At 44.4% G+C, this 19,878-nt stretch overlaps 1 protein-coding gene across 5 annotated transcripts in view; it reads left to right on the top strand.

Annotated features, from left to right (window-relative positions):
* The window catches only part of PLCL1 (phospholipase C like 1 (inactive)), a 182,858-nt gene extending 164,263 nt beyond the window's left edge, over positions 1-18,595 (top strand). For all 5 annotated transcript variants that reach the window (XM_038142580.1, XM_038142581.1, XM_038142583.1 and 2 more), the window contains exon 6: positions 16,858-18,595. In XM_038142580.1, coding sequence (XP_037998508.1) covers positions 16,858-17,040 — 183 coding nt within the window. In that variant the 3' untranslated portion in view covers positions 17,041-18,595. The remainder of the gene's footprint in view (positions 1-16,857) is intronic.
* The last annotated feature ends 1,283 nt before the right edge of the window (positions 18,596-19,878 follow it).

Raw genomic sequence — 19,878 nt, 5'->3', positions numbered from 1 at the left:
TCAGTTTTCTTTTTGAAGAAAAACTACTTGTCAGATAGTGATTGATATTCTAAAGCACCTTAAACACAGAGTTTCTGATGATCTTTGGAAGAACTAAGTCCATTCCCAGCTTTAATTTAAGGATTATTATAGTGCACTACGGAAGTGTTTTTGAATAGACACTCTACAGTATTATAAAATCTCGAGACATTTATATGGGTCTTTTCATATCAGTCCTTTTGCCTGCAGTTAGGCATGAACCGTGGCTTTTTTTCCTTGGCATGCTGCAGAGTGGACAACACAGCAGCACAGCAGAATCGTAGGAACCTTATATATAGTTAAGCACAATGGTAACAATCTGTTCTGCCACATATTATTTATTTGTTGCTAAAGGATTTGCATGACAATTTATGCTATCTAGATCTCAAGTGAGAGCATGATGGATTCATGAGTCCCCACAAAGCTGCTGTATTCTATGTACATATATTTTATTCACTCTTAAGTGTCAGTTAGGCTTTCCTCTCACCCCCAAAAATTCCTGAAACCATATCTCCCTGTTTTTCCCAGCATACCTCTGTGAACATAAGCATATTGGTGCTCAGTTTGTGAAACGTCAAAAATAGATGAAATATAAGCCATAGTGTCTTAGCAACAAATTCTTGTCATTTGCTGTCATCTTCTGACAATGATAGTCCAGCAGGAGCAGTAGGCAGGAGTGGTTTGTGTGGCTTGGAGTTTTCATGCCTGCCTTTAAATGCAGAGCTCACTGTGTTATTCCATATTGACTCACCTCATGTCTACTCATACCCAGATAAATGCATTTTGAATGTGATTACCCCAAAGGCTCTTTTTCCAGAGAGACTAAATATCTTTCCTGCTTTCTAGTCCCCACATTGTTTGCATTTGCTTTGCTGATGCAGTTCAAACTTTTGAACTAAGAGCAGGGTTTTGAAGTTTTAAACCTCTCCAGACTGTGTGCCCTGGCTACTTTTGAAGGATCTGCTGCCTTATGCCAGGACGTGCTCAGCTACAGTGGAGATTATCTGAGCCAGTCAGTCTGTGATTGAGTGGCAGATTTTACAAAAATGAGGAAATGCAGAGCTGTTCTAACGATTCACATAGTGACTAGATCAGCTTGGTTTCTTACACATGAACTGAAGGACAAAAAGAAAAAAAATAATAAAATCCAGCTGGCTTTCTGAGAGTGCTAGAGACAAGGTGAAGAGGTCCATCAAGGTCAACATCCATTTAGTTCTGTAAATGCCAACCTGCTTACTTGGAAGCAGTTAATTTAAAAGAAGAGGGAAAGATGAGAGAGGAGGTAGTTTTAGGTTTTTCTTTATTGAATCTGTGAGTCTGGAGGAGCCACATGGGAGCACAACTTGTTCCCAGACCTTTGTGTACTCTGAATGCAGAGGTGAGCACAGTGGAGGCTCCCAGCTTCAGGGTCGGTTCCAGGGCAAAGCCTGTGCTCCTGGTTTTCAGGACAGCCTCCAGGGCTCTTCTGTGTGTGGAGGTGTTGCAAGATTGTTCTGGGATAGGGGATTTAGAGTCCTTTGAATGATCTTGAGTTACGAGATAAGGAGGTGAGTGTTGTACTTCACATGCCAAGCTGTTTTGATCAGTGTATTTTGTAAACCAAGGGAACCAAACCATGTGATTATTAGGCAGGATAGGCAGATCTTTCTGCACACCTAGCAGAGTGCTGTTCTCTACTGATTTGGTTGATGAAGACCTCTTCTGTAAGTGGTGGATGCACTGGTTTTTGTTTGTTTTCCCAAACCCTAAGGCAGGAACCAGAGCTCTTCAACAGTCTCCGAGGATTTTGTTAGTTGTATCTGGTGATAGAAAGTTCTCAAGCTGCTTCAACACTGTGTATTAGGGTAAAAGGAGTGTAATCCCAGTCCATCAGGAGTACTAATCAGCTGGAATATCCTGTTATTCTTGGCTCTCAGCCATGCTGCCAGAGCATTGCTCTGGGGAGGATGTAGTGAGCGGTCTCAACAAGTACAGCATGACCCCTCTAGGTACCTGGCTGTTCCCTGGGAGTTTTTGAAGCCCTAATGGTGCTTCTGACAGGGTTTCTGTTTTCTTGGCCAAGGAAAATTCCAAGACACGAGTTGGATTTCGAGCAAGCTAAATATTTGTGTGTGTTTAAAACATAGTTGAAGGCCACCCAGACAATCTTAAATCTTCAAGTACCAACTGCTGGCAATAGCAGGGACTAAGCAGAGAGCAAATATTACCAGGGTTCACAGCTGTTGATGATCTCCTTAATGGTCCTGTGAGTTTCTGTAGGGCATGAAGTCCCAGGATAGCCTGACAAAGAGAAGAGACTTTGTCCCCTGTTACTCAGTTATTGCTGGGGTTTTGTTGAATAATGTCACAGCAGGAGTGTTTCAATGACTGGCAAGGAATGATTGTCCAGACATTCATCAGATCAGGCAGAGTCTGTGTTTATCTGTCCAGGCACAGGGACCCACATGGGCCTGCCCTCACCTGCCTGCAGTGCTGGTGCTTGAGGAGCAGCACTCACTCCCCAGCCACACACAGCTCCTGCAGAACCAAAGCAAATTAATCATTTCTGTTCTTCCAGGGAGCACACACAGTCTCTTTTCTCCAGCCTTTATCACCTATTTGGGTAAAAAAATAGGACTGGAAGGGCCTGTGAGAAGCTGTGTAGTTCCTCCTGCTGATGACTATTTAGCTGCTGTGGATCTAAGCTCTGCTCAGTATTTGGCATGGAAGGTGCTTGGTATGAGGCTGTACTGTTTTCCATGGTGATACCCAATACCTGGCAGACCCAGGGAGCCATCTGGCTGTTGGGGAAAGAGCTGATGGCCAGAGTCATCTGAGCAGAAATATGTGCTTCTGCCAGTTTTCTCACTTTGCTCTTTTTACTTCAGGGCCAGGGCTCTACTCCTACAGGTGTTTCACAATGGTGGGTTTAGGGACAAGACCTTCCTGCAGTCAGTGTGGACTCAAGTGTATGATGTCCAAAAATGGAGGGTCACCGAAGTTCATCCAGAAAACAAGTACTGTGACATGCCTTCGATATAAACTTTTTTTTTTTTACTGTAATACAGAGTTCTGAAACTCAGGTCTAAATATTACTCCTTCAGTTCCATTGGGGTGGGTTTGTGTGTGTGCAAACACACATGCATGTATGTATACAGGAGGTGAGACAGGCCATCAAATATATGTGCAAAACAACAGTAACTTTGATACAAAAGGAAGAGATTAGAAAAAATGAAAGGCGGTATAAAAAGCCCTGAGTGCTATCTTTCTCTCTTCTTGAATTTGACTAAAATAAGCCAGAGATGGATCCCAAGCAATCTTGTGATACCTTTTATTTTGAGTGATGTGACAAATTGCCAAAAGCCATGGATCTGATGCCAAGCTGCTGGCTGTGCATGCAGGGTGAGATGCATTGTGTTGTGGTGGGAGACAGAGCCAGGAGCATGTGGGGTCACTGTGCCTGGTACCCCTTGTGCCAGGGCCACCTCAGCAGCATGGGCTTTGAGCCCTGCCAAGGGTTGGCACACTGAGGTGCTGTGCATAGAAAACCACTTTTAGTGTCACTTGACAAATGGAGGCTTGTCAAGATGTTTGAAAGGCAAAATAGATGCCCAGCTCTCTCTCTTGTGTAAGCTGGCAGCTCAGCAAAGCCTTCTCCTTGGTTGTCTGTCCTAATTCCATTACCTCTCTGTGCCTCACTGTCATCTCAGTCTTACTGTTTCTTCTCCTCAGCCTCAAATCCCATTCCCTCTGCATTGCCCCAGTTGTATCATCTAAATCATGCCGGGGGACCTCCACCCTTGATTTAGACTAAGCTTTGCATGGCTCTAACACTGCCCCTCACCAAGATGCAGTTCCTGTGAGTTACTCCTCTGTATTTTGTGCTACCTTTGCCCTGGGGTGGCTGTGTGGGACCTGGCACTTCTGTGCTTGTGTCTTTGGGGTAGACCCTTCACAGCCTGAGTCCCATCTGTGCTGCTCACGTCACTGTTCTCTACCAGCCTGGCAGGGATTTTGTCACCTGGGTGTGAAGGCCAGCTTCTCCTGAGGGGGTGTGTCATTTGGTCCAAAGCCTCTGCAACTGGAAAAGTAATTAATAATGTTCAGGTGGAATACAAAGAGAGTTTGTTCTCTGAAAGCTGTTTTGGGCAGCAACAAGATTATCACCTATGAAGAGGTTATTTGAAAAATCAGCAGGTAAGGTCACAAGTTTCTTGAAGATCGTCATCTTTTGAGGAGAAGTAGCTACTCTTGCACGTATGTGCTCGGGCAGAACTGCAGAACTGTGCTGGAAAGTTGGTACTATTGAGGGGAGGCAGTGGGAAGAGGAGGGGTGGCATGAAGGAAAGGTGGATGAATGTAGGTGATTCCCCACCAAAGGAGGATTGCTTGGGTATAAAAACTGGGTCAGTTTTTACTGACCACTCTCAGGAAGAGATTGTGCAGGCAGAAACTGCAGGTGGCATAGAAACTTAGGCAACTTCTGCCACCACCCACTCCCTCCCCTGTAACAGTGATGTTTTTATCTGAGGTATGGATATCAAACATGTGCAGTGGAGTTAATTAACACAACCTAGAAGACATGGAAATTGGGAATCTAGTTTGTGCCAATCTGACAATGTGACCTTGTTCAGAGGAATTAAAAAGGCTGTAATGAAAGCATGAGTTTCTGCAAAAATTCACACATTCCTTGCTTCTATCTGTCAATGGCTGTACTAACAAAGAGCAAGAGAAAAGGACCAGCTGCCTCTGTCAGGTGTTCTGGATTGCAGTGTAACGCAAGCAAAGCTGCCAGCCCTGCCCTCACAGCTCAGGCAGCGAGGCAGTGCTGCAGGGCTGGGACCCTTTGCTCTGGGCCCTTGGGTGGCACTGGGTGAGTGCCCAAGGCAGGAGCACTGCCCCAGTGCCTGGCACTCACCGAGGGGCTTGGGGAGACCTTTTCCTTCCTGGGCTGGCCATGGCCCACACTGCCTTGCCTGGATGTTTATTTATGCCACTGAAAGCCTCAGGGAGTGGAGGGCTCTGCTTCTAAGGCATCCATGGTGGGTCTCCATGGAGCCTCCACCCACAGGTACCTTCTGAGTTTGTTGAGTATCAGGGAGAGACCAGGGCACTGATTTGTACATGGCGAGAACATTAAGAGAGAATTGCTTGTACATTGGTTTTTTCCAGCATTTGCTTATTATTAAATCTGTGCTGTGCCATTCCCTGGGAGCTGTAACTGGTACTCACCTGAAATGGTTGTGTTTGAGTGGTGTGTGATAAGAGGTTCAACATCTTCTAAAAATTACTCTTGTGGTATATTTGGAGCTCCTTACAGCTCCTGTCAGCAGATCACATACAGTTTCCCAGAGCTTTAAAATTATGACAAGCTGACTGCCCTTTTTTTTGTGTGAATTATGTGCCAGCATCTACAAAACCTGCTCCCTGGGGTGGAATGGGTATCTCATTTAAGATAGTTCCTCGGGGGAGCTCAGGAGGCGATGAAAGCTGCTGGTTGCTCCATTGGAACTTCCTTCTCTGCAGTTGCTAAGATGGTGTTTGGGTTTTCCCTGGCACAGTCAGTGGCCCCAGTGAAATCCAGGTATGTATTTTATAATGGAGCAGTACCTGGCCCTTGTGCTTAGTTGAAGCTGGGGGCTGGCATGTCTCTCTGTAAAAGCCAAGTCCTCACCTTCTCCCTCCTGAGCTTTGATAGAAATCCTCTCTCCTCATGTCAGAATGTGCATAATGCAATTGTTAGCCAGGACCTTTCACTTCTTCTGTACTTGTGTGAGTGTATGAGTCAGGAGAACCGAACTCTGAATCCAGCAGGGAGTGATTTGCTGGCACAACCTCCCCTGTTTTATTGTGCCAGTCTAGATTCCATGACTGCCTCCTGACACTGAAAAGTGTTCATCCACACCACTACATATTCTGAGGGTTGTGGTTAAAATAAAATGCTCTTTAACTCAATGGTGATATTGATTCATTTTTGTTGTCTGGAGCCACTAGCAGTAAGTAGAAGGCTGTGGCGTAAAGACTTCTGTGTTTACATGTGTGATCATTGGAAATACGGGTCTGCAGGGATGGCTGGAACAGTGAAAAGCCACAAACTGCATTAAGTGAAAGTTGTGGGTGTTCAGTGAGACCAGGCATTTGCTCTGCAGTTATTCTCCCCTAGATCATGGTAGACCTCATAAGCCCTAAATGCAGCAGGCATTTCAAAAACCTTGCACAGCAGCTAGGGAAATGAGAGGCCCAAGTACTTGTGGGTGGAAGTAAGTTTTTACTGTAGGAACAACAGATTGGGAAACTGCAATCTTGTGTTTTTGACAGCTGCAGTCTTCTTTTGCGTGGGTCAGATGAATTCAAGTGTCAGGTGGTGAAATCCCCGGGAGATAAAGGACACTTTCTTATGGGTCATTTCCCCAGGTACAGGTGGGATCCATTTGAGGAGAAGAGTGGAGACAAAACCAGTGATTCATGTGCTGAGGCAGCTGCTATTTATTTTTAGATCACAAAAAGAAAAAGATGGCATTTCTGATGTCAGAAAGGCGATTACATGAGAGCAGTCAGACTTATTGGAGTAAGGTAAAAATGCATATTTAGTAGCTCTTTTCTCCAGTACCCTCTGTGCTACAGATAAGACATAGGTCTGGTATTGGCAGGAAGAGCCTGACTGATAGGCTGTGATTGCTCTGAATAGTAATAATAGAAGTGATAATTGCAGCTAAGTTCTCACTCTGTTCCCTGCCTTCCCACTCCATTGGTGGTGACCTAGGGATGCTGGTGTATGTAGCAGTGAGGAGGACCTGAGCCTCATGAAGGCACAGAAAAGCAAAAAAGTGCTTTTTTACCTTTTCAGGCATTGGTGGTGGTAATTGAACAACCTGAGCAGCCTAATTTAGCAGTCTGGGATAAACGGGCTGGGACTGGAGGCTGCCAGCAGCAGCAGGACAGTTTCCTTTGGAGGGTAGCTCAGTGGTCTGATGCTGGATAGTCTAAACTCATCTTCTCCAACCCTCCCCAGTAACTGTGGAGCTATTAGAACAGCCATCTGTAGTAATGGCTTAAAAATTGAGTTCAGTTTGGTTGAAAAGCCCTCGTATTTTCTGTGGCATAGTATTGTATGTGGCATAGTATTGTAATGGATTGTAAATTATGCTTGTTCGGTTTCCCTCATTGACATATTGGGGCAATGTGTTTGTAAATGAATACTACCCCTATCCTGCTCCACTAATTTTTGTGCTTGGCTCACTCAGTTTGCTGTGTTCCAATTCCCATCCTTCTAAAAAACAGAAACAGATTTCTCACTTCCACCCAGGCCTGTTTCTGACCCCTGCTGATTTTCTCCTCCCCTCTCAGTTGCTTCCTTTCAGTAGCTCTCTGCCTACTGGGTCAGTCAGTGTTCTGCTTACAAAAAAACCCCTATCTGCTCCTGTTTGTACTTGATTTCACATCTGCACTGGGAAGGCAGGGCTGGGATTCTCCCAGGGGAAACAAACCCTGTTAGCACGTAAGGCCCTCAGGAGCCTCTCTAACCACTGGCTGGCAGAACGTGAGCAGAGAGAGTGGCTCGCTCTGCTTTTACTGAGCTCACTGTCCAGTCTCACCAGCAAACCTGCCTTTGACTGCAGGGCCCCAGAATGACAGGGGGCTGACAGATCAGCCTCTGTCCAGGCTGATCCCTGGACAGAGCTGAAGCGAGTCAGAGCATGTGCTCAGGCTTCCTATAAAAACCTGTTTCCTCCTGGTACTTAGACAGCAGTTTGTGCTATTTTTTTCTTTTTGCTCTTAAGCCTTCATGTGATTTGGAGGCTTTAGTCTCAGCTTAAAGCTTTCTGCAGCAGCATGAAGTTGTTTGTAGCCTGTGCTGCTTGTGAACTGATTAGAAACTGGTTGCTCACAGCTCCTAGCATGAAGGGAGGAGAGGGGTGCCTTGTCCTATCTGGGGGAGTAGGAATAGGGAGCTTGGATGGCTTCTGCAGATTCCCATGGCCCAGTCAGCTGGTAGTGTTGGCCAGCAGCCACTGCACCAGCAGCATTTGCAAATGATAGCTCCACATAGTTGCTAAGGCACTAGTGCTTGTGGCAGGCAGAAAGGAGCAGAGCCTTAGCAGCTGCATGTGGGAGCAGTGCTGAAGGTGCTCTGTCCACAAACAATCTGCTCTGACTGGCACAATTTGATTTCATCTTGATTAGATTATTTCAGTTAGCATTAAGCACAGCTGTAGGTAGGTATCTCCAGCAAAGGAAAACAGTGACTGTTTGTGTGACATTGCTGCAACACTCCCTCCCTCCAAAAAAAAAAAAAAAACAAAGCCCGAACCAGCACAGGTGTGTGTTGTCTTCAGTCAAAACAGAATCAGCTCAGAGTTGGCCACTAAACCCTTTCCAGGCTCTGATGAATTTAAGGGACATTTTGCTGGCTACACTGCTATGAAGGACATGATTTTGGTGTTGACTGTGTGCTTGCAGCCTGTGCATCTGAGAGTCAGCACAGAGGGCACCAGGGAGCAAGGGGTGCCAGCCAAATGTTTTGCTCGAGGGCTGCCTTTCACAGGTCTTTCATTAGCTGCAAAACATCTCTTTTCCTGCAGCTGGTCATTTTACTCAGAAAAATCAAATGCAAAAAAAAAAAAAAAATTGTGCACTTTCTGCCTTATCCTTATTCCCCTTGTTTTGTTTTTCTGGGACTCTCTGGACCTCACAGGAGTTACCAGTTAGTGCTGGTACTGGTACCTGTGAGAAGCTGGGTTTTGTGATGAAAGGAAGACTGAAAAATAAGTGCCTGGACATACAGCTTCAATTTTAATTTCATGGCTGTGTTTCAAAAATAAACAGTGCCCAAATTTCTTCAGAGATGTGGAGTTTTCTTACTATTAGTTGTGCACTCCTGGGCTTTCAGCCAACCCTGTGATTTTAAACTTATCACCAGAAAAAAAAGGCAGGTTCCTAGCATGGAGGAGTTGACAGCAAGAGTCTGTACATTTGTGGCTATGCTTGCAAACTGTCTGCCTGACGTAGTGCCTGAGAGACACACAGGCAGCTGAACTGCTCAGCACATGGCTAACATCAAATTAATGGCATTATTTCTGAAAGCAAATTCCTGCTGCAGCACAGTTACAGTCAATGTTCACATTCATTGCTTTTGACAGCCTGATATAACATAATTTAATTTAAATGCCCATGTGAGACAGAAGCACAGGCATTTATTTTAAAAACAAAAATAAAAGCCCACTTTTTTAATACATAAAATGTCTGCTCGAAGGAATAAATTAGCAGCCATACAGTGCAATTTATTTGCAAGAGCCCCTGGATTTCAGTGAAGAGCTCTTTTTAAAGATCAGTAGGGAAGACTGTGGCATGAGTGCTTTTGCCACTTAGATGTTCAAACAAATGCTTGGTGTTAATTCCTTGTCAGGCTTTGATCAAGGGTTTGGGGGGGGCACTCAACTGAGTTTGAGAGCAAGCTGGCCGTGTATGTCCTTTGCCTTTGTCTTGTTAGGCAAATCCTGTAAGAGAATTACGAATATAGACCCCCTTTCCTAAGTTGCCATGGCTGCACAAAGCACTGAAATCCTCGTGCTGGCAAGGCCAGCAGCCAGAATCAGAAGGTTTTCTGAGTATTTGCTTCTTTGGTAATTGCCTGACTGTTCTCATTGAGGTTCTCCTTGTTTGTTCAGTTCCACCTCCCGGGCTGCTCTGGGGGTTGTGTTTGGCTGTGTCACATAATTTGGGAACATATAAGTGGTGGACTGGCAGTTCTGTAATAACTGGGGAGCCTTGCCCAATGTGGTGTTGGTATCCAGCACAACCATTTAGATTTTAATTGCATTTTTCCAACAGCTGGAAAAGAAGGCAAGAAATAGAATGGGTGTTTTTCAAGGGAGTGCCATTCCAGCAGAGACAGATGGTCTTTTCTCTTCCCAACCATTTATGTCATGCTGCGTGCTTTGGGTTGACTGCTTGGCTGTGCAATGAACTGTCACCAGCCTCCTAGAAAACTAACCAGGTTCATGCAGAACAGCTCTGTAAATCCCTCTAGGTCATCCTCCCCAATGCAGACCTTTGGGGTGAGATGCAAATGGAAAATTAAATCAATGCAGAATTTTTGGATTTTGCTTGGGATGGCCTAATACTGAGCAACTGTCAGATTGGTTGAGATGGGGAGTTTAAAAAAAGTAATTAAAATCAGATGGAACTGGTTTTCAGGTAATGTGAATATTGTTTTTAACACATGGTTAGCATCAAGCCCCATCCCTGGCTCAGACTACCCACCTGCAGTCACATATCCACTGAGTGTGTGCAGCCCATGGTGTGTAATGGTGTCCGAGCCACAAGTGAGGTGAACATTTTGTCTGTGTTGCAAGTTAGGGCCATTCTAATTTCTGCTTCCTTTTTGTTTATTTATTTATCCATTCTATTTATTGTCATGTATTTATAAATTTTTATTACCTTCCTCTGTGTCCCTCTGCTATGGTATCTGAACGCCTAGAGAGATCTGTGTCCCAAAGAGGACCAGGCTGATCCACTGGATCCTGCTGGGTGCTTAGGGCAAGCCATGGTTGAATGGGCTCTGTCCCAATTCCTGCCCGCTTTCCCTTGAATTACTAAAAGACCTTTCTGCTTTTATATGGGACCAGATTGTTTTGGAGTTGCCTTGTGAATTTTCCCAGCCACCTGGGGTAATGCTGGTGTTGTCCTCTCTCCCTTACAACTGGCTGCACTGAAAAAGAGACTGTGCTTTGTAAATGGTATTTGCAGAGATAGTTGCTCCTTAGCTCTTGTCCCAGCAGTTGTCCTTTTGTTAGGTGCTTGCTGGCAGGAGGCTGCTGGGATGTGGGGCTGAGTGTCTTGGCGAGGCAGTGAGTGCCCTGAAAGCCTTGGGTGCTTCTTACAGGTGTGGTTTTGTCTTTGAGACTCGTGCAAATATCAGGTGCAAATGGGATTTTTTTCCCTGAGTAAGGAGTAAAAGAGTTGGGACATACAGAGCAGTCAGGGCTGGTTCTGTGCTTCCCAGTGCTTTTTGGGAAAAGGAGCTTGGGTTTCTACCTACTCAGCTCCCTGTGCAATGACAGACAGGCATGAAAGCCTGGAGCCAGCTTCCATATGGCTGATTCATGAAATAAATGGAGAAAAGATAATATGAGGAATAATTTGAGTTAGATACAGAATTAGTAGGAGATGGTTCCTGCTAAGTATCCATCTCCTCCTCTTTGTCATCATCCTCAGCCTCGTTCCCCTAGGTGTCCCAGCTGCTGGCTACAGTGCATTGAGCAGATCAGCGCTAGAGTTCTGACCTTGGTGCTTGGCACAACCTTAGATAATTTCATTTGTTTTTTATTGTGTAACCTTGTGTCAAAACTGCACACAATAATCTATTCCACAGCAGTTACGCTTTGCTGCTCTTGCTTACAGAGATTTAGCACTTTCTATATAATGGGGACTGCCTTTCCCTAGGTAGATGTTTTCTTTTTCATACATCTCAGATCTGTTCTCTATGTGATATAATTGATTCCCAGTTGTTTCCTTCGTGCAAATTTTTGCTAGACCCTACTTTGGGAAATGGGAAAGGTCTCTGGCTGTCAGTAACATGCTGATGTACCAAAATGAGATGCTCAGTTTGATGTCTGAAATCATCAGCACATCCTGCAAAATGTGATGACTCAGGCCCCAGCGAGCACTCTGTCTGATCACCTGATTTACTCAGTGTCAAAGTTGTTGCTGGTTTCAGCCAGGTAGAAACAAGCTCTTGCATTTGGTTTGTAATTGGTAAGTGAGAAGCTGTGTCCAAAACCCTTAAATGATACACCAGTAGCACAAAGAATGCAATTTAAGTGCCATCTTTTATATTTGTGGCCTTTTTATTTTCCTGTTAGGAAGTGAATTTCTGCTGTGCAAGGGTTTAAAGATAAATTGGCAAATAACATTTGGACCCCGCTTTTTCTGTGGTGTAACTCATTTTTGCAGTCCTTTATTTTCAGTGTGTGAGAAGTGATTATAGCTTTGTGTCTAATCTTTGTGTACAGTAATTTTTCATGCCAACGTGTGCATTATGATCTCTGTCACAGACAATAAAGCAAAGCTGTTGACAAACTATCTGCAGTAATAATCAAAAGGGTGCGTTTTTAGAGTCTGCATTGATTCAGCAACACTGTATTTTGGAGTAGTCTGTTCTGAAATATGAATGTATCATAATCAAATACAAATTAATTGTTCCCACATTTAGCTTTGAAGGACGCATGGAAAAATATCTGCTTTTTGTAATAAGTTTAACATAACAGTCTGATCTTTTCATTAATGATTTCCTACCCCAGATTACATTTTCAAAGCCATATGCAATCATTTAATTGTGTGCCTCCTTATTAATATTAAACACAATTAGTCCTACTATGACACTGTGAAAATGCACCCCTTGCAGTAAATGCTGCTTCCACACAGAGTATCCCAACGTGAGAGCAGCTCTCCAGCCTTTGGAGTCCCTTGGCCCAGACTGTCAGTGCTGTTACTGTGCCTGTGTTGCCTCTGAAATGAGGAGGGGCGCGGTGCTCGTGGCTGCTTCATTTGACTGTATCTGGCTTTTTCAGCCACCCGCTGGCATCCACAGGCATCCTCTGGAGATTTTACTTTGTGATTAAATAGTAACGAAAGAGCTTGACTCTTTGAGAATAAGTTAAAAAATAACAGTAATATCACGAGTATGATGTGGGATGGGTGTTAAAACCTCTGTTATTTGTTTGTATTTACTCAGCCCTTGAGGATTGGAGAGAAAAGCTCCCATAATGTGCTGTCAGAGAATGTGTCTGCTCAGGAGATAAGCAACTGTCTGCTTTAGCAAGCAGCAGATTAGAAAATGGCTTTCACAGCTACTGCTTCAGCCTCCCTGGAAACACAGCCAATCTGGAACGCCAGGAAAGCCCCATGGCTCAGTGTGAGATTTTCTGCTTCACCAGGAGTAGTGCAAGGTGCTCATGTGGGGCGCCTGTCAGTGCAGTTCACTCCTGCACGGACCCACTCTTGGCCTTCAGGGTCCTCCTGCAGCCCCTGCTGCTGGTGTGGGAGCTGCCAGCACAGAGGCTGTGGGTGCTGCCAGTGCCATACCTGGGGTTCCTGGTGCTGGGGTGCCCACAGCCTGGCCTGTGTGTTGCAGGGTGTTTCCTAGAAAGCCTAGAAATGGTAATTATTAGTGTACGTGCCCATGTATTTATATTTTTGTATAAATACGCATGCAATGGATATAAAAGAAATAATATTGTGAAGTTGAACACAAAATGGTGCCACTGACCAAACTCAGCTTTCATTTCCCCAACCCCAGAGTGGGTTGCTGTTGGATTTAAAGCTGTCATCTTGACTCAAAAACTTTGGTATTTGATTTGGAAAAAAACAACTGAACCTACAACTACATGGAATTTGTCCCATCTATAGCCATTGCCAGTGTCTGTCTAGAGCTACTTGTGCTTCTCAAAGCCTTTCATGGCTCGTCACAGGAACTGAACAATATTTAAAACCATGTCAGATTAGGGGTTTTCTAAGCAATATTAACCTGTCAAGGTAAAGACTTAAAATCTTGCAGTTGCTTGACAAGCTGCATTATTTATCCTGCAATGTTATTTTGTGCTGAGGCTCTGCAGTTATGTGTATGAAACCTGACTTTTAATATTCCCTAAGGCTAAATGAAAATGGCCCCTTGATCAGTTTTTGTAAGAACACTTGATTAGTCTTTTCTGGCTTAATTCACTGTCCTGAGGAATGCTGAGTTTAAACTTTCTCATGAGTTTTTATTTTCAGAAAGGCTGATGATACCAGTAGCAGAAGGGAGATAGATGGATAGATGCTGAGGTGGACTATCGTGGTCTCTCCTTGTCTGAAAGAGAGAGGCTTTGTTTGTAAGGGTGAGCAAGATGGTTCTGTGCACCGAGATGCTCACAATGGCTGGTTTGTGAAGGTTCTTTCAATGCAATCATGCTTGTAAGGTTTACTCTAGCTTCTATCCAGTATTTAGTTTGTTAAGGTGTTGACACAATTTTGCTGACATTCTTCTTAAGTGGATTATGCTCACAGCCAGTTTTCAAAGCAAACAGATGGCTCTTCAAACGGAGCATTGCACACAGATTTTTTTTTAATAGTGTCTCTAGAATTATGACAGCTCTGTCAGAGAGGGCTAGTTTGTCGTTAATTTTCTCATGACAGATGATTCAGAGTAATTTTTGCTTCTTCATCTTGCTCAAATGAACCAGCTGTTTAAAAATAAAAATCACAAGAAGACTAAGACATAAATCAATTGGTCTGTATATGAATGGAATTGCACTATTTTGATAAGTCCACTTCTGTTTTTAGATCACTGTAAAATAAGAATGTCTTCAAAATATTGGAAGTATGCTCAGGAGGCGTGTGTTTCTTCTTGGAACCCAAAGACATGTTGTGCATTGCCTCAGAAAAAATCTGTAATCTGAATTGCCTGTTTACTCAAATGTGAAATCAGAATATGTATAAGGGAGAGCGGGTGGCTTGGCACTTTCACGTGGGGTGTGAAGTCCTTGGCTTCTGCAGACTTCAGGTGAGAGTCTTGGCAGGGCAGACTCGGGCTGTTGTCCCTCAAGCGGGGCATCTAATCCCAAATAGTGTCCATCCATGTGTGTCTCAGTCCCTGGACAAGCACACAGTTTGTGGGCCACCCTGAGAAACATTTCCAAGCTTTGACCTCACCCTGGAAAGGGATCGCTTCTTGCACTGAGGGGATTTTTCTGTTCTTGGACATGCACACACAGTGCCAGGTGTTGGCTAGGAGAAGTTAAGGCTGCAAAGCATGGTCACACTGATTTTTCCCTATTTGATGGTGAAGTCTTTAGTGTCTCTTTGGTCCTGTGTGCATAAGAAGTAGCAGCCAGGGGTATTTCATCCTAAACCCAAACTATTTAAAACTGCATGTGTGCAGTTTGAAGAGATGGAAGATGTATTGAGGACCCTTTCTGATAACATTATCATGTCATTAATGATACGTACTTTGTTTATGTGGTGGTGTTATCTCTGTCACTACACACTGGCACTATTCCTGTGCCATTTGCAGACAGGGAGGGACACCAAGGTGGGCCGGGTGCTCCAGGCAGCTCTGGGGCTCTTGAATTCCTGCTTACTTTCTTTAACCATAAGCAAAACCTCTGACATAAAAGTAAGTTCAGAGCTATGAAAAATATCTGCTGCATAATTTATTCTTGTTTTGTTTTTTCACATCATGCCTGCTGACTGAATCCCAGGCTCTTTGTCTGTGTATTCCCAGAACTGTCATGCTGCTGAGACACAAATCCCTTCAAATGAGCTTCATAGCAAATAGCACAGAGTGCTCACACAGTCCCAGTGCTTTTTGTTATTCTCACTCTGAGTTGTATTCCTAGCATCTGGATGGTGATTTGCATCATACAGCAGGGACAAATTTGTGACACCAGGAGATGAGGCAATCATGTTCTCAGGCACAGGCTGTCGTCCCTGGGTGACGTGGTGTCCCACGTGGTGTTTACCAGTGCTGCAGCCTTGCAAGCCACCATTGTTTCTTGGTTGTGAACATTGTGTGCAGGGGTTCAGACCCTGTGAGTCCAGTGCCAGGCACTGGCAGAAAGGAAACTGTGCCCATCACCGTAGAATAAATCCTTCCTCTTATCTCTGGGGAAAGGGAGAGCAGAGATGCTCCTACTGCTGGAAGGTGTCACACTGTGACTCATCCAACAGATGGGATTGGTTTGGAGAACCCAAGGAGGGGCAAGTGATCAGTCACCCCTCCAGGGAGCCCAAGGTCCTGCTGTAGTGTCTCTTGTGTCCTGTGAGGCCCATCAAAAGTACCTGTGATTTGCAGGTGATCAGGCTGGGTGGCAGGGATCTGAAAGTGACATTTCAGTCAGTGGAGGTGTTCCTTATGAGTGTAACCAGCTGCAGCATGTGCTTGTACTTCAAGCTGTACTTGGGATGACATTAAGAGAAGAGGAGCTCAAGTTCTTACTGATACTGAGTTTTAATAACCAGATGCATCTCCTAGCTTTTATTTGTTTGTATCCTGTAGCTCCAGAACCTTGTCACTTCACGGCACTTGAGATACCAATATTGCAGAAATATTCATTTTGCCAATTCTGAACCCCAACTCCTTAATACAAATTTCATGTAACACATTTTTTCCTGATTGTTATAAATTGGATTGATATCCTGGTTAGTCACCTCACATTTACATGCTCTGAGAAGATAGAGAAGCAGTGTGTTCACAAAGTCTCATTCCCATTTGCCTTCTTGAAGGTCCCAAACAAAATGGTTCAGAAGGGTTCACTGGAGTGCTGTGGGATTATGTGTTTCATGTGGGCACAACTTGGCCTGCTCTGCTCAAGGAGGGCCTGAGGCTGGGTATCAAATGCTAGTGGAAGGAGGAGTGGGTTATCAGGGTCTCTCAGCTCCTAAGGGGCCCCTGGCTGGGAACATGCAGCCATTGCCATGGGGGATGAGATGCCAGGGAGCAGGGAGGGAGCAGTAGCTTGGGGTGATCACTGCCAGTGCCATCACTGCCCTGGCCCTGGCAGAACCTTGCTGTTGACCGTGGAAGAGGAAATGCCTTCTCCTGCAGCCTCCTTCTGTTCAGGCTGAAATTACCTCCTAAGGCTGGTAACATGGAAGTGGGAGGAGTCTGGTGCCTGTGCTACCCTGTCCAGGGCTGGCTGCTGCCTTCCTCACTGTGCTGGCACCAAGCTGCAGGAGGGGCTTCAGTCCCGTTTCCAGGGGGCAGAGATGATTTGAGATGGGACCTGGGACCTGTAGGGACACAGGAGCAGTATTGCTGCTTTTGGTCCCGAGTGATGTGTGCGATCCCTGACTCTCTTCTGCATGTCTGTGCATTCCCAGGGCCAAGGAGATCTCCTGAAGAACGCCAAGAACGAAGCCCTGGAGAACATGAAGCAGATCCAGCTGGCGTGCCTGTCGTGCGGACTGAGCAAACCTGGGAGCGGGCAGGCAGATGCCAAGGCAAAACGGTGCCTGGAGGCAATACAGGAGAAGGATACTGGAGATGAGAATGGGAGGCTGTGAGGAGAGGCAGAGCTGTCACATTTGTCACAGATTTCAATAAGTCTAAACTATTTTTTTAAAGCATTTAAAAATTCACACAGGAGTGCCCTCTACAGGGTGTGATAGTATTAAAATCCTCACAATGTCAGTATTTTAATGCAGTTAATTTATCAAAGTTAAACTCTGGTAGTGAGATTTCTAATGAAGCCAAGCTGTCTGTATGCAAGTGCGTGTGTGTGTGTGCGCACATGCAAATCCTGTAGACACCCTCTCATGCATCACATTAGCCGTTTGCTAATTTATTCCTTTGTCATCTTTGAATAGGCTTATTCACTCTTGAAGATCAAAACAAATTGAGAGCACTTGTATCAGTTTTGGGCTTTACTTTACTCTCCAGCTTTTATCATTTTACTTATAGGTTATATTACTGTTACGCTGTTTAAACAAACAGACAAACCACAACAAATTTCACTGACAGCTGTTTTTGTGAGGACAAACCGATGGTTTGCTGCAGACCCTGAAGGTGATTTTTAGTGAACAATTACAGCCAAGTAAACAGGATATTAAATGATCAGAATTGCTAAGTAGATTATCAGTAGATTTGAGGTGTATTTTTCGCTGAATTTAGCAAACTGCTCTTCAGGGTACACCCAAACAACACATAATAACATAAGAACTAGCTAATTTAGTTTATTCCAGCAAAACATTGCTACCTTGTAGATCTGCAAGACAGCTACAGTCTTTGCTGATAGACATTAATTTGAGTAGTAATGACCATAGCTAGTCAGCCCTGTAATTATGGGGAGAGCTGTGAATACCCTTTGGTGGTCATGAACGCTGAAGGTGACCTTCAGGCTGTTCTGAAACAGCCACTGGTGCCAGTATTAAAAGGAAGGTTTTCCAGATTTCACAAAATGTGAGCTTTACTGCAGATGTGTCAGGCCTTGCTTGCCACCTTCTGCATAGATGTTGGAGTTAGCTGGATGAAGCAGGCAGGCTCTGGCCTAATGTTTTTGTGGTTAAAATCATGCTAGAGATTTAAAAGCAGGGCTGAAGAACTGCTACAGGTGTAGTGTAGAGAAGTAGCTTGGGGAAAAACAGGGTGCCAGCATTTTTGTGCAGCAGCTACAAATATCCTAACACATGTCATGTGTTCGGGGAAGTTCTGAGAACTGGCTGCCTCTTTGTGCCACTGTGGAAAGGAGACAGAGAATGTCCCGGAGCATCCTTGTCCCTCCCAATGTCCGGTCCACGTGTGCTCACAACGTTCATTTCAATTGTTTAAGTACTGTGCTTGAGTGGAATATTTGTGTTATCTTTAACAGGACTAAGTGTTTTATGGTTATAAAAAGACTATATTTATTTAAAGCATTGCTTTTATTTTTAAAAGCTACTTTTTAAATTAATTTGATTAACAAATACGCTAATTTTCTGAACTTAACAAAGTAATTGCTAAAAGTTTGATCATTGGAAAATCTTATATAGCTATTGTGTTAAGTTATTTTTGACTTCTTAATAACACTATTATGTTCATGTTGCACATTACTGAGAGAGTAAAGCTATGAAACAACTTTGACCCATGATTTTGCAGTGATTTTACACGATCCTGGATAAAGGTGGGTTAGAATGGGTAAGTTCATTGAGAGAAGGTCCTGCTCTAACAGCAGCTGTGTTATTGTAAAGGTTATAACTCAGGTGCCTTAAATACCATTTCAGTAAAATTTGCCATATTTGTGCAGATCCAGCCCAGAATGCTCTGTTTGTCTCTCCATTAGATTATGAGTGTGTGTTCAGACTTCACTGAGGTCTGGAGAAGTGTCTTTAGTGTTTCAGGCAAGGCATAAAGCCCACATCAGTGGTGTAAGTGTTCATGTTCACATTTTTCCCTCTTGGGTTATGTTTGTACAAAAATATCACTTGGCCTTCACTACATACAGTTAGGGATGATGGAAACTGTTACCCTAGCATCATCAGCTGCAAAGGATCAGCCTTTGGAAAGCATCTCTCTCAGAAGGGAGAGGTTGCTTCAGGAAGGGTGAGTGGCTTGCCTCTTGGTGCTTCATTTAAGTCTAGAAATATCTTGATTTCCTCAATCTAAAAGGCTGTCCTAATGACTGTACAAGAACTGCTGGCAAAATACCTTCTTGATGTTAGGAACAAATGAACATGAAATTACAGAGAGAAGGGCTTTCTTTCTGTGCTCACATGTAGAGGGGGCTCTCTCTCTGGATGCATTAGGAGAACCCAGATTGGCTGGATGAAAATCCCATAGCATGTTCACACCATGTTTCATACCATGTAGCATTCATGTCATGTCCTATGCCAAGGTCATGCATTCTGTGCCAAGATACAGGAGCAGAGAATTTGGGGCACCCTGGATTGCCTGAAGCAGTTGGGACTATTTGTAGTGCTGGCACCCAGAACCCCGCAGCTGGAGCAGCTCCACCCTTCCTCCTGCACCAAGAGAGGGGCTGGCAGCAAAAGCTCATCTCACCTTCCTCTGAGCTCCTTTGAAATCACTGGGAATGGAAGTGAATGATAAAGTGGCAGTTGGTGTAATAAAAATTCAGCCTTGAGGGAGAACACATGGAAAAATCATATCCAGCATCAGCAACAAACACACAGAGGGGACTGAGTGCCTGGCCTTTTTGGGAAGTGTTTCATGGTGTGCCTGGCTTCTTGCAGTGGAACATCAGCCTTCTCTGGGCCCTCTGCTGGTACGATTTGCCTGATGTCCCACATGAAGGGGTGGATATTCTCTGTATCACTTCTATGGGAGTTACGTCAGAAAGGTGTCACAGGCATTTGCAGTTGCTTACAGCGTAGTTGAACCGCTAGAAATCAGAGAAGCTCTCAGGG

This window comes from Motacilla alba, chromosome 7 (genome assembly GCF_015832195.1).
Source record: "Motacilla alba alba isolate MOTALB_02 chromosome 7, Motacilla_alba_V1.0_pri, whole genome shotgun sequence".
Lineage (NCBI taxonomy): Eukaryota > Metazoa > Chordata > Aves > Passeriformes > Motacillidae > Motacilla > Motacilla alba.
This window is presented reverse-complemented; position numbering and strand designations above follow the sequence as displayed.